This window comes from Silene latifolia, chromosome 10 (assembly GCF_048544455.1).
Source record: "Silene latifolia isolate original U9 population chromosome 10, ASM4854445v1, whole genome shotgun sequence".
In the NCBI taxonomy this organism is placed as follows: domain Eukaryota; kingdom Viridiplantae; phylum Streptophyta; class Magnoliopsida; order Caryophyllales; family Caryophyllaceae; genus Silene; species Silene latifolia.
In genome coordinates this window covers 121345265-121359832 of record NC_133535.1, presented here as the reverse complement: position 1 = coordinate 121359832, position 14568 = coordinate 121345265, and the positions used below count along the sequence as shown (strand labels likewise).

Sequence of the window (14568 nt, the reverse complement as noted above, 5' to 3'; positions counted from 1 at the left end):
CCGTGAGTTATAATTGATTAGAAAAACGAGTGAAAATCTATATACATTATCTAATAATGTTTTTGCTAAATAAAAATGTAGCTATTATTATCAATTACATTAGAGATTGAACAGATTGTACGTTGGGCAATCATTATGTAAACAAATATTATATAAAAAACATTTCTAAGTTATATGCAAGCTAAATATTTTCGGAATGACGGAGACGGTCCTTGGGACTCCGCGCGCATCGCGTGCGGAGGAACAACTAGTATGTTAAAAAGATGAGTTAACTATTATTTCAAATATAATACTACTTCATATACAAATATTTATATTTTGACAATATGTGAGCTTTATATGTTTCATAATCACGTTTAGCATAAACTCATCTTTGACTCGAGTCGAGCGGATCAGGTCGGCTTTTAATCGTAAAGTAACCTGTCATTTTGGGTTCGGATTAATCAAATCACGGGCCAAAATTTACAGGTTTTAACCTAAAAAACGGGTCCATTGAGCTTATTGGTCAGGTTGACGTGTCTAGTGATACTCATATGATCAGTGATTACCAACAATTTTGTACGTTTCAAAATTCGTCCCCAAATCTAATTCACCGGCCAACAATTTAATCAATCCACTCCTCCCAATTCAACGATTTCCCTAAATCAATCCGCCGGTAAAAAAACCCTAATTTTCGTCGGAGTTTTCGATTAATGGCAGAAACATCGGACAATCATTCATCAATTTCCGATTCCTCCCCGTCTAAACCCTCCGATGATCATCTCAAAGAACCTCAGGTTACTTGATTCTTACAATTATCACTATTGTAATCTTTTTAATCATCTCTTTTGTAAATGATGAATTGAGAATTCAGATCGTTTTTCATCACCTCTATGGTAAATTGTGTTTTGATCTTTTGTTTGATTAGTTTGGGGATAGATAATTGATCATGAATTGATTTAATGTTTTTGAAAATTGAGTGTTCATATTGGAGTGATGTTTGTTGTTAGATAAACTTAATTGTGATTTTTTTGTGATTTAATATAAGCTGCTAGTTTATGTTTGGGATTGATAGTAGTTATGCTGCATTAGGCCCTTTAGAGAAGACGATACATTTCGGGTTCGTTGTCTCCGAGATTCACTCTGTTGTGAAAGTTTGTAAACTAATTACGGAGTATTTGTTATCATATTGGTATTTTGTTAGAATTAGGTGAGGGTAATGTTGAATTGAACTAGTTCCAAAACTGGTTTGTTATTGGCATTTTGACGATATAAACCTGGACAAACAGCTTCAAGGAGGCCAACAATTTGCGTGTTAGTTCCGTAAGCATAAGAAATTGTCTGCGTATCTGCCAGAAGTGTGATTATTATTGGATTGACGAAATAGGATCTTGGGATTATTGTAATCTATAGTAAGAGTATTCCAGAAATTAAAGAGTTGTGTAGAAATGTGATTTGTCTTATCTCAGAGGCTCAAAGATTAGAACTTTGAAGCAGCAAGTTCTGAACGTTTATCAAACAAAGTCAAACTGTGGTACTTTATTTTTATATTGTGGGTCTTGTTTCTTTGCGAATATCTCTGTTAATGTGAATGTTAACTTCATGAATATTGCCTTTGGGATTTTGGTTTCCATTTTGTTGTCTGATATTGAGATTGTTGTTGCTTGTGTTTCAGATGCCAAAGGCCCCTTCTTTCCCACCTTTTCAACAGGGTGGTGTTAACATGTTACCTATCATGTACCCGGCGCTAGTCCCTTGTCTTGCTTCTGCACAACACCCAGAGCAGGTGAATCGAGGGCCCGGCATATATGCTGTACCAGTTGTTCCCTTTATGGGAGCAGTAACGGGGATTCCTAATACTCTCATTCCTCTTACATACAGGACACCAACGTAAGTACACAGTAAGCTAAAATGCTTCAGCTTTTGTAAATTTTCTCTCTTTATTTTCTGGTGATTGTGCTGTATAGACACTCATGTCCACTCGCACCTTGCGAAATTTTGGTTTATCTATGAATGTATAAAAATTAGGATCAAGGTTTGAAGGCTGATAAACTCAGACTTGAACACTTCAAAACTCTGATAACAGTTTAATCTATGTTGACAGTCCCTGCAGAAGGCAATGTGCAGGAAGATGTCAAAAATTACAACACATCTAGGATCACCTAGGAATGATAGTACCACAGTATCATTAAATGTGTTTCCATTTTGCGTAATTCATGCATCGTTGATCGTTCGTGTTATTGTAATGTCATCGTCAATCACATTTGAATCACGTATCCTTGTGATTTTATGTTTTGACTTCTGGCTGTAAACTCATTCACTTTTCAAAGCGTCTTGCTTGTGACGAGTACATTTCGTCACAAGCTGAAGACGGGGTAAAATGTGACCCATTGAAGACGAAAATGTAACCATTTTAATTAAAAAGTTACCAGAACAATTTCTTAAGCTATAATAATTTGTCATTAAAATGTCACATTTTGTCGTTAAAATGGCGACATTTAGCCCGTCTTCAGCTTGTGACGAAAAGTGTCCGTCTTCAATGAGAATTGGTGTTCACTTTTATACTGAAATGTCCCAATCAAGCAATTGTTATTGGTCATTTAAATCATGCTTTTTTGCCAAAAATGACAAGAGATTAGTCAACTTAGGATATGCGATATTCGCTTACTTGTAGCCACACGAATGCTCAGTAATATTTGGGCATTATTAATTTGAATCATTTGATGCGTCATACTTGATCGAAAGAAGTGTCTAATATGTCGTCTGCTTACTTTTACTTTATTAACATATAGGGTTGAAGTCCCTGTATATATTTTTCTCTTTATTGGCTAATATTCTTGGTTTGTTAACTACAGGAGATCTGCCACTTCTGAGGCTGGAACTGGTGGTGATCAAAGCCAGGTGGGCCAGCAGCAGCCTCAGCAGCTTCCTGCTCATAGACAAATTGTTGTTCGGAGATTCCAGATCGCATTTCAGCTTGACTTGGCGCTCATATTAAAGTTGGTAGCTGTGATCTTTCTATTCAACCAAGATGGATCGAAACAAAGGCTAGCTGTGCTCGTATTTTCCGCATTGATTGTGTATTTGTAAGTAAATAGCCTTTTGAATAGCAAGTACTTGCTCGAGGAAATATGCAAATTTTATTTGAATTTTTCTCTATGCTTGAGGGCCCAATGGCCCTTCCACCTATCAGTTTTTCTCTTTCAAAATTTGGAGAAAACGAAGGGACGTTAGGAACATGACTGGTGTTGAAGGGTTGGATATGTGAATTGTGATAATAAACTTGATTGCAAGGGATATTGAATCCTGCATTCTCTTGTTCTGTTTTCCTTTGGACTGCAATGTGCTTAACCTCCGTGATGAGTCAGGCATTTGATCCCTAGTCTGAGAAACATAGGATGGAGCAACTATTAGTTGCTACCTTTGCTTGCAACTGAATACGGTGCTGTTAAGAAAATTTGGGTCTCTTGTACTCATCCTATTGCAATTTGGTACTTCAGGTACCAAACTGGAGCATTCACTCCACTTGTGAGATGGGTTTCACAAGCAATGCATAGGGCAGCTGCTCCTCCCAGGCCACCAAGACCTGCTGCTGGGATCGAGCCTGCTGTCAGAGAAGGGGATGAGGTTGTCGCTGCTGGTGAGCATCTTCTGGTTGAATTGTTTCTTGTCTCATAATTTCTTTTAGATCACTGGCCCTTATTAGTCTTGTAAAATCACAAAGAGAAGAGTTCACTTCGTAACCCCGAAATAGATGACATTCAAAAAATAAACCAATTGGTTATAGGATTTACCCCTTGTCTTATAATTTTTATCAATTATTTCCTCTTTTTTTATTGGAAAGTTGGGGCTTTGATTGTTGACAAATGACAAACTATTATAATAGTAGCAGCTCTTTCAACAATTCAAAATAAGCAAAAGGTTGATATACTTTGTATTGGCTCTTTAGGTGCCTATGATGTGGAAAGTTCTTGCTATGTCATTCTTATCCTAAAGCTGTATGCATCCGCTATATTACATGCATGTTACTTTTGTAAACAAGATCGAGTTATCACCGGCTGTGTGAACAACTGAAGGGTGGTAGTGGTGGTGGTCTTGTTGAACAATAGGAAATGAGGGGTTTGGTGAATTCGCCATGAAAATGGTAAATTTGTGATGAAAAAAATTTGAATCAGGACGTAAACAAAGACACCTTTTCTAATTGTGATAATCCTGGACCAGACACATCGCTGATTGTGAGCTAGTAAATTGAAATTGAGATATACCTGTAAAAAGATGGGACTAATTGGAGGGCATGGATATTTTTTTGGTTGTAAAATTTGTTTTCTGGCATATCTTAACGAGTTTTAGGATGTTTGTTACCAATAGTTTCTATGCGTGTCTTGAACCTCTGAAATCTGAATGATATGGACTACTATTTTTCATGTGACAGATGGACAACCTGCAGTTGAGAACAACCTAAACCCACCGGCAGATGATGGAAATCAAGGTGGCATTGAAAACGAAGGTGGTCCTGAGGCTGGAGTTGAGGCTGAAAACCACTGGTGGGGTATAGTTAAAGAGATTCAGATAATTGTTTTTGGGTTCATTACCTCCCTCCTTCCGGGTTTTCACAACATGGATCATGCTAATGCCTGAGACGCTCTTAGTGAACTAGAACCCAAAAGTAATTTTGCATGCTGTTAACTAAGTTATAACGCTGTGATATGGAATTGGGGATATAAAGAACGTCGGTTCTAGAGACCGGCATTTTTCTGTTTCTTACATTTCACTTGAGGTGTTATTTTAGTAACTGAAGTTGATGTATTTGTGTAAAGAATTGTTGTCTTCTAACCTAGACCAGTGATCGATTTGAATGTGATCCGAAAATATGTGAATTGTTAAGCCAGAATCTGAAATTGCTAAATGTATACTATAGTAATATGGCAAAGCAATCTTTTCAATATCATTCAACTTAGAGTTTATGGTAAGTAAACATGAGAAATTCTGAACGATTATGTGTGTTTAAATTTTATGTGGTATTCCTTTTTTTTTTCAAGAACATCAACGTTTCCTTGAAGTTAATTAGCTACCTCCTTTGGAAAGAATTTCATAAGTTGATTAAATATACCTCTGATATATTAAAGAACACAAATGTATAGAATTCATTTGAATAGAGAGAGTGCTAATTACACACAATAATCTAAATTGTAATTTGGGTAAATTGATTAACGTATACGGAGTAGTATACATAGTCTAACGAACTTCAAGTCAGATTTTTTTTTTTTTTTTTTTTTTTCAAAACTTATACCTAAAAATCTCATTCTCTCATACTCGACACTAAATCTTACGAAATGACTTACTAATTAACCCATCCTCACCTCATTAACCCATTAACCTCACATTCACCGCACACATTCCATCACCATCACCACGACTCACCTCCTTCCACCGCGACCACCATCGGTGTCGAGCTTCCACTAAAAGTGGCCGCCCGCCATAATAGTGAACCACATGTCCTCCCGGTGACGTCCCTCTTAGAGTCTTAGTGTCACCCTATCCTATCAAACCCCCAACCCCTAATCATCACCCCTACCTAAGAAAATCCTCCCCCGCACTCAAAAACACCACATTTAATGTTTTTGAAGGCGAGGGCAAGGTTTCGATGGTGGCGGAGTGTTTTCCGAGGGGTGGGTAACGGTGTTAAGCTTTGGGTTGGCGGTTTTTTGACAGGGCGGGAGGTGGAGGTGTGGACGAGGTGTAAGTGGGGGTTGTGGGTTTCGGTTTGGGATGTAGGTGGATCTTTTGAGTTTGAGTTTGAGTTTGGGGGGTTGTGGGTGTTTAACGGGGTGGCCCTAAGAGGGCTTGTCGGCAGGAGGGCACTTATGGTGGCAACTCGACACCGGAGGAGGAGGTGGGTGTATGTTGTGGATGAGAGAGGTTAAGGGTTAATGTTGTGGGAAAAGGGTGGGGTTGAGTTAGTTATAAACTTATAAAGGGTAAAACGATCAATTTATATCTTTTTTTATTTGGTCTTAAGTTCGGAAAATAAAAAATATAATTCCAGATATAAGTTTTGAAGAATTTTTATCTTAGGTATAGACTTAAAATATAATTTGAGTTAGTTCTAACTTCAGGTCCACGTCATTTTGTTTATCCAACACTCTTCTACTTCCTCACCTCTGAGTTTCATCTTCACCCATATCCATATTTTTCACTCATACTAGTTTTATCACAAACCCTCACAAAAAAATTGTTTTTAAGAAATTCGTTATTCGTAAATATGTTCGACATATTAATGGAAATATAATTCAACATGAAATTAAGTGAGAAATATATAAATTATAAACGGTCAAATATTAAAATATCAATAATCAACAATTCTTATATAAAATTCGTTTAAAATTCTTATACAAAGCATCACAAATACGGCAAATAAAAGATATTTTTTTAAGGAATGATGTACCCCACTTATTTTTTCCAATAACCAAACCTAGGTCTTTAAAAGAGTTTTTATAAATAAGAGATTTTCATGGTCATCACCTACTCCTTCGTTTCTTGTTTACCGTTTTTATTCCTTGTGAGTGATAAATCAACGTTAAGCAAATAAATAGGACAGAGGTACTATTTATTTTTTTATAATTCTTACATTATCCATTGATATACCCTATCTTTCAATTTCTTATATTACTTGGTTTTGTTTGTATTGCTGTCAAAAGCATATTTATCTCAACTTTTATCGAATTTCTTTGTCATTTAAAGATAAAGGTTTCCAAATTCTAATTTGTGTGAAATTCACGAGAAACTATGAGATTGATATTCAAAAAGCTGGAAACTAAAGAGAAGTCACGGGGTGGCTAAGGAATAGGGTAATGCTTTTATGGATGAACTTGGAAGTGGATGAAAGCTATAAACTAACTATAATCGCATCAGAATTTAGGACGTAACAAACTCTATTTGCGACTCCTCGAAATTAACTATCAAATGAGCAAACAATTGAAGAACAAAACCGGCAATGATGGGTGTATTCTTCCAAGGGCTAAATAACTCAAAACATTATCTGTGAAGTACATTTTCCCAGGATCAAAAACGTAAATGATGTAAACAAAACCAACAAAACCCGAAGATTCTACTAATAACTCAAAAACAACAAAAAGACACATAACTGGCGCCTATCTTGCTGGAGTATTCTAATCATCGTCTTCCTCTTCGTCAGAATCATCAGCAGCTCCAACTGCAGCGTTCAGCTTGTTCAAACGTTCGACCAACTTCGCCTTCCTCTCCTCGTATGTCAGCTTCTTGGCGTTGTACCTGTGCATCACAAAAGTTTCATTAAATAAATATACAGAAAACTATTGCTACTACAATCGGTAAATACCCAAAAACTATATTGATACGGTCTTCACATGAGATGGTGGGAGTCATTTCACAATTGAAAGGTAAAACTGTTGCTTTACTTGCCTAGTAAGGCAGTTTTACGATAAACATAACTTACCATCAAGATTGGTCTCATAAAATTCTTATCATGAGACCGTATGATAAAAATATACAAGTAATGTCTGAAAGCCTTAAGAAACCAAGGTCATCTTACCTCTTGTGTGCCTTTGGTGCAGGTTTCTCAGACTTCTTCACAGTAGGATCAGCACGAATTGCAGCGTGAACCTTCTTGTATACTTCCTCTAGACCATCAGCCTCGATACCCTTCTTGATGTACTCACTGAAATGGGATTGGTACTTCTCAGGCTCATCTTCCATCAACGTCTTCCAGAACAATCCAGATAAATTAGTTCCATCATCAAAAGAACACGTATACAATCATCCAACCCAAAATACAAGACAAGATCGTTACCTTCATGTAAGAAGCAATGTGACCACCATAGATATACTTCCGGTGAACCTCAGCATCAAGCTGCTTGCTGTCCTTTCCATATCCAGCGAACCTTTTGTCACTATGGGGAATGTCCAAGCCACCGTCCAAAGCACCCTATATGACACATAAACATAATAGATCGTAATTACTTTAACAAGAACAAACGATTTTACAACATTAAAAAGGAAAGACATCCACCAATCATGTCCTACGAATCAGCACAGATAGGAGTATATAGGACTCAGAGTAAAGCTGAGCCCAACTAAATTGGTGAAAGGTTTCAAACCAATTCCCCTAGCAGAGGATAAAATTATTTCCTCCACCCTAGTTCATCAATTGGAAAAACATGTTTCCATATTAGAATTTCGATTACCAAGGGCAAATGTGTTCTTAATAAACTATGGGAATTAAAAAATCTGGTAAATTAACATTCACCCTTGCTACCAAAAAATCAAAGAATAGATTGTATACAAATTAACACAAATTTACCATTTAACATAACCACTACGTACCCATTGATAAGTAATAATAGTTCAACAGAACTATTAGTTTCAACAAGACCACCATTGTTACACAAATTTATCATTTAAGAGAACCATTAAGAATGAACCATTGATAAGTAATAATAGTTCAACAGAACTATTAGTTTTAACAAGACCACCCTTGTTACAATAAGGTAGTAAAAAAAGCTCAACGGAACAGCTAGTTCAAATTGGCCAAGCCATATAACATTTTCTCTAAACCAAACATAATACAGAAAGCCAAACAAAGACTGTTCACATAACAATCAAAGGTTGAAAGTAACTACTAAAAGGAAAAAAAACTTCAATGGAAGATGAACTTAAATCTAACTAGGAACAACTCACAGAAAGGACATTAAAATCGAACCTTTAGAGCACCAAAAACACGGTTTCCAGTAGTTGTCCTCACAAGGCCAACATCAAGTAGGGCACGGAAGGGCCTCCTAGTATCAGCTGGCTCAACCGAAAAATCCTCACCAGATGCCTAACAGAAAATATATTAGATGACCTATTATAAAGATGAACTAATATTACAGATTATGAAGATTTTGATAATACCTCAACGTTGCCCTCATATTCTTGATCCATCTCAAGCATCTTCAACACCCTTCTGGCAAGTAAAAGTCCCGTGCAGTATGCTACAATGATGATTTAAAACAACAATCACAACCAAATGCAGAAAACAAAAGCAGTAGAAAATTCAAGAAGAGCAAAGTAAGAATGCAAGGACAGGCGAGAAAAATACCAGCAGCATAGTTTGAAAGTCCAACTGAAAGCCCGTAGCGAGGTAGTTCGTGAGCATATGCCGAAGCAAGAACAATATCACCAGCAATGCTAGCAGATATTATTTGGGCAACAATATCCTTGTTGGTCTAGAAATTGGTCAAGGACAACCCATGCCACGAGATGAAAACAAAAATCCTAAAAATGCAGTGCAAAACTATGACCAAATAAAATGTCCTACAAGGCTCAGGCAGAAGTTGAGAAGCGCACCGCCTTAGGCAGAGGAGTTTCTCACAACTTAAACCACGAAATACCTACCACAGAGGCATCAATTCAAAAGCAAGAAATAAAAGGATACAAATCGAACAACAAAGCGGTATTTTGGGGTGTTGTACTTGTTCTTGTCTTGGTTGATCAAACGAGTTCTTGCGCGGTAATCAGTCTTTCCAGCTGTTGAATAACCAAAACATTAAATGAATGAAACACAAGAGATGATCAAAATGCACCAAAAAGAGGAAAACAAAATCGCTATCCTTGCCTCTTCTTCTCTTAAACTTGACTTGGTATCTCTTGAAGTATGCATTGGATTTCTGTGCCTTCACAAAAGCCTTCAAACAAAACGGAAAAACTTTAAGAACTTATAATTCTCAAAAAAATAGTTTCAACCCATTTCAATACACCCTGAGCAGTAGAACTACATCTAAACTGTTTAACCAATCTCTCACAGATTAGCAAAATCTAATATTTCATTCATTCCCTATTTCTTTTTCTGTTAGTTGTCGCGTGCTCCAAGGTTTGTCTCAGAGAAGATTTATTAGATAGCATATAATCTCAAATTCACAGCATACTAAGGACAAACACATCGCAATTATTTGAACTGATTTACAGTACATCATCAACACTGGCTACCACTTCAAATCCAACATTTCTCTACTCGAACAGCAATAAAAAAAACCTCCGATTGATCGAAAAAACTTCACAAAAATTCAAATTTCATGCAAATCATATTTACACAAATACTCCCTCCGTATCATTCATTTGTTTACTTTTTTATTCTTCGTGAGGGGTATTTTAATCAAAGTTATACAAACGATTGAGACGGAGGGAGTATAATTATTCGGGATTAAAAATTTAAAAAATACCCACGAATCAACAATACTTAAACACTGAATTAGTGAAATATGATATTCAATCAAAAATGAAATCTTGAGAGAAAAGATATCAATGAAAAAGCACATAGAATCGAAAATACAGATTCACAATGATGAATTGATTGTAATAAATCCCAAAATAATCAAATGCAACATCATAATCAAATATTAACAACACAGAATAGATCAGACGAAGTAGATCGAAGAATGAAGAAATGAAGCGTAAAACAATGGAAGTAGAGAGAGAAATAGAAGAGGGCTAACCATGGCGGGATGGAGGTAGAGAGAGAAAGGATAGAGGAGAGAAGACTGCGGGAGTTTTAATGGAGGGATGGAGAAATGAAGGCGACGATGCTTAAAACCCTAGGGTTTCTACTTCACTTAGATTAGATTTAATCTACGGCCACCATTTCTTCTAGGGTTTTTTATAATCGAAATTATCAAATCATGCTCCCTATTTTACTTGTTACGCATTTTATCTTTTTAAAAAAAAAATCTTAAATACTCTCATATATTTCATTGACTTAATGTTAAAAGTTAAAATAAAAAACTCAAATTAGCAATACTATTAACATTCGTATTAGATAACGATAAATTAACAAATAAACTTTGAATTAATAAACTAGTTTTGAACCCCGTGCATTGCACGGGCTAGTTCAATTTCACACACGTTTGGAATTTTTGAGTATCATTATAAGATGAATTATATCAATAGGGTCTTGCTCATTCATGGACATGATTACTCAATTATGAACATAAATGATCATTATACCCTTGGCATTTTTCACTACCATTTTCCATCTCATCTCAATTCAATAAAACCCTTAATTACTAACAACACCAACCACCGCACCACAACCTCCACCACCTCGGACCGCACCTGTAATACTCCGTATTTATGAGTCTTTGGGTACTCTATCGAGTAGGCCTTACTCTGTCGAGTAAGGGTATGTTGCGTTTTAAAATAGTTTCTGACCTGTTGGGTACTCGATCGAGTAGCTGGGGCACTCGATCGAGTAGGGGGGTACTCGATCGAGTATCCTTGGGTACTCGATCGAGTAGCCGGTTTTACGGGGAATTTTCTCGGGTTTTGTTAATTATGCGATTAAGGTATTTAAGCTTCACCGTCATTATTCTAAATCACTTTTACAAAACCTAAATTCATGTTTAAGAGAGAAAGCAAACAAGTTCATCTTCTTAATCGCATTCTTAGCAATTCCCGGAGTTCAGACGGTCAGTTCTTGTCGTTAATTATACCGTTGAGTTCCTTGCGTCGAGGGTAAGATCTATGTACCCTTTTTATTGTATTTCCTTCGATTTGGTTAAACCCTAATTTAGAGATTGGGGGTTTTATGTGTAGTATGTGATTTAGTAGTCTCTATGTGTTGTATGATAGGAGGAGGGTTCATAGAAGAGGCTTTTTGACTCAGCAGTAGAGACCGTCTGATTGTGTACTTACCAGGTAGGATTTCCTACTCAGTATTAGTCACATAATGGGATGATTGTTGATGTGTTGTAGTTGATTGAATAATATAGTAATTGTATTGTGACGGTTGTGATTGTGATTGTGATTGTGATTGCTGTCTGTGGTTCTCGAGGCGTGTCCTCGGCTGAGTGGGGTCACTTGCGGGAGTGACTTCACGCCCTAGTTTCGCCTTCTATGGAACCCGCCACAGAAGGGATGTGCACATTAATGGACAGGGTTATCGCTCACTATGTGGAGCGGGGATTTGGTGGGTACGGCTGCGGTCCCCCATTGGCGGTCGGTCCAAAGTGGGATCGGTGATTGAGATGATTGGAATTGATTGGTTGTGTGTGTGTGTGATTAAGTCGTCTGTTTATCTTATTGTTGATATATATATTGAATTGTGTGATTAGTACTGACCCCGTTTAAATGTTTTAAAAACTGTGGTGATCCATTCGGGGGTGGTGAGCAGTTATTGAGCAGGTATGATATGACGCGTATGGGATAGCTGGGATGAGTCATCACGTGGCAGTTAGAAGTCTTCCATTGTGTGTCGACGATGTCTAGTAGCTTTGATAGTTTTAGCGAGAGACCGTCTGAGAACCTTGTAATTCCTTTTATTAGTTTTGGTTTTGAACATGTAATCACTTAAACTATAATTACTTTAAAAGTACGTTTCTTTATTGTCTTATGATATTCAGTACCTCGGGCAACCGAGATGGTAGCAGCCTTATACCTGAGTGGTCCTGGTAAGGCACTTGGAGTATGGGGGTGTTACAAATGGTATCAGAGCGACGATTTTGGAACCTGTAACAAATGAACATAATGAACATAGGGAGTCTAATAAAATGAACCTGGTGTATGTGTAATGGGAGCCCCAGCTGATGCTAGGTTTTGGGTGAGTAGGCGCCCTCATTTCAAAATCTTGGCCCCATGATACTTAAGCCAGTCACATGGTATGGGAACGTGGAGTCCGTGTGTATATGTGCGACGTGTATGTTAATTGTGCTGTATATGGTTGGTTGAAAGCATGTTGCATGATAGTTAGTTTACATGTTGGTTGGAATCGTTGGAAAAGTATATGAGAATGATGAATGATGTGGTAGGAAAAGAAAGTAGTTCGTATATGACGATGTGTGATGAATAATGATGTTGCAGGACGAATGATTTATAATGAGGCAATCCTAATAACATGTGGTTAGGGGGTGTGATAAGATTTGTTTTCGTAGTTTTGTTTGCGAAAAGCTATATATATATATAGTTCGTATAATTGTCTACTATCGTATCATATGCGCTTGTTAGATGAAGTATGTGATTGAACTAGATGAATTGATTGGAAAAGATGAAGTGGTAATTTCGTAAGGATATGAATTTCTTGATTATGGAAGTGTTTATGTGATGAAGTGGATTTGTAATGTTGTTGTATTAGCAACATGGAAATAGGATTTGTAGTGTATGGGTGTGGTTTGTGTTATGAAAAGTTATGAAAATTTAAAACATGCGGGTAATACATGATTGAAAGTTGAATGTTATATGAGCATGATAGATGGTAATGTTTGGCTTTTGGTAAGTAATAACATGAAGAATAGAGGTTCAATGATATGTGTTTTATATAACGAATTGGATGAAAAGCATGATGGTTGTTTATAACGTGGCACTTGATAACACGAAGTAGATTATTTTGTTGATTGTATGAGGAGTCGCGCAGATTTGAATGCGTAGTTGTAATCATAATGTTGAAATAATAATGAATGCATAGTACGTTAGGGTATATGAGATAACATTCGGGTAGTATTCACGAGTCTGCATGACTCGATCGAGTGGGTTTGATTCGATCGAGTGGGTATTTGTCGTTATTTTGACCAGAATCGTGTTTTTGGGCACTCGATCGAGTACCTCGGGCACTCGATCGAGTATGGGGTCACTCGATCGAGTAGCCGGGCTACTCGGTCGAGTAAGTCGGAGATCAGAAGGTCTGTTTGGGTTCTGGAGTCGGGGCACTTGATCGAGCATGTTGGGCACTCGATCGAGTAGCCTCAACTCGATCGAGTAGGTTCTGGTACTCGATCGAGTGGGGTCTGTGCAGGTCATATGCGTGTTTCGGGTCATATGTTTGTCTTTTGACATTCGTTGCATATTATGTTTAATTCAAAGGTGTTGTATTACTTCTTTATGCATTGTTTTACATATGTGTTGGTCCTGAAGCGTAAGTTACCCAATCTTATGATGTAAAGAGTGGCACTATGATGAGTATGAGTTCGGTGGGGAGGACATGAGTTATATGTGATTATGATAGATGGTGGAAAAAGAAAAGGAAGATTGGTATAGTTTATGGAGGTGTGGCGCACGTTTTGCGAGACGGGATGAGTGATATGATTGTGTGTTGAGTAATGTAAAAGTAAGTGAATGTGGGCAAGGGATGATGTGAGTATAATGAACGTGAGAATAAAAAGATTGAAAGTAAGGATGTGGATAGTGGCAGCTTGAGGTGTGTAAAGAGTTATGGAGGAAAATGGTTAGGAGTCGTGTTGGTTATGGATATATGTAATGAAAGTTCGTTTAAAGGAGTTGAGAAGAGTAATATATAGTGAACTTTGTGGAGACATGTCGCGAGGTGTATTTGTAGACAGTGAGTGAGTTTGGGAGGTTTGGTTTATTAAAAGATGAAACTACTGTGTGATTTCCTTGGAATTAATTAACGGTATTAAATGAATTCTGATTTCTAGAGAGGTAAAAAAAAAGGGAGATGCAATTGTTTGAACATTAAACGTTGGTTCTATGGGTAGATTAGTGGCAAGTATGAGTGATAGCATAATAAGAGAAGATCCATGGTAAGAAAGAGTGAGATGATGTCGGTAGAAAATAATGGAATTCGAGTTT

General features: G+C 37.1%; 2 protein-coding genes across 2 annotated transcripts; one reads left to right on the top strand and one right to left on the bottom strand.

Moving 5' to 3' along the window:
• The first annotated feature begins 529 nt into the window (after positions 1-529).
• Positions 530-4922, top strand: LOC141605871 (uncharacterized). The gene is made up of 5 exons (XM_074424788.1): positions 530-776; positions 1655-1869; positions 2835-3065; positions 3480-3619; positions 4412-4922. Exons 1-5 carry the CDS (start codon positions 693-695, stop codon positions 4615-4617), a joined length of 876 nt encoding a protein of 291 aa, XP_074280889.1. The 5' UTR covers positions 530-692; the 3' UTR covers positions 4618-4922.
• Positions 4923-6954: 2032 nt separating this feature from the next.
• On the bottom strand, positions 6955-10677 carry LOC141605870 (large ribosomal subunit protein uL18-like). The gene is made up of 9 exons (XM_074424787.1): positions 10488-10677; positions 9611-9680; positions 9431-9522; positions 9095-9221; positions 8908-8987; positions 8717-8833; positions 7808-7942; positions 7550-7719; positions 6955-7269 (listed from the first exon to the last, which is right to left on the bottom strand). The coding sequence occupies exons 1-9, from the start codon at positions 10488-10490 to the stop codon at positions 7149-7151; spliced, it is 915 nt and encodes a 304-aa protein (XP_074280888.1). The 5' UTR covers positions 10491-10677; the 3' UTR covers positions 6955-7148.
• Positions 10678-14568: the final 3891 nt, after the last annotated feature.

Bases quoted from the DNA above. Each gene is read 5' to 3' on its own strand.
- LOC141605871 (XM_074424788.1), top strand. From the start codon at position 693: ATGGCAGAAACATCGGACAATCATTCATCAATTTCCGATTCCTCCCCG. The intron at 1,870-2,834 runs GTAAGTACACAG...TGTTAACTACAG, and splicing joins CTTACATACAGGACACCAAC to GAGATCTGCCACTTCTGAGG. The intron at 3,620-4,411 runs GTGAGCATCTTC...TTCATGTGACAG, and splicing joins GGATGAGGTTGTCGCTGCTG to ATGGACAACCTGCAGTTGAG.
- LOC141605870 (XM_074424787.1), bottom strand. The intron at 9,523-9,610 runs GCAAGGATAGCG...GTTATTCAACAG, and splicing joins CAAGTTTAAGAGAAGAAGAG to CTGGAAAGACTGATTACCGC. The intron at 8,988-9,094 runs GTATTTTTCTCG...TCATCATTGTAG, and splicing joins ACTTTCAAACTATGCTGCTG to CATACTGCACGGGACTTTTA.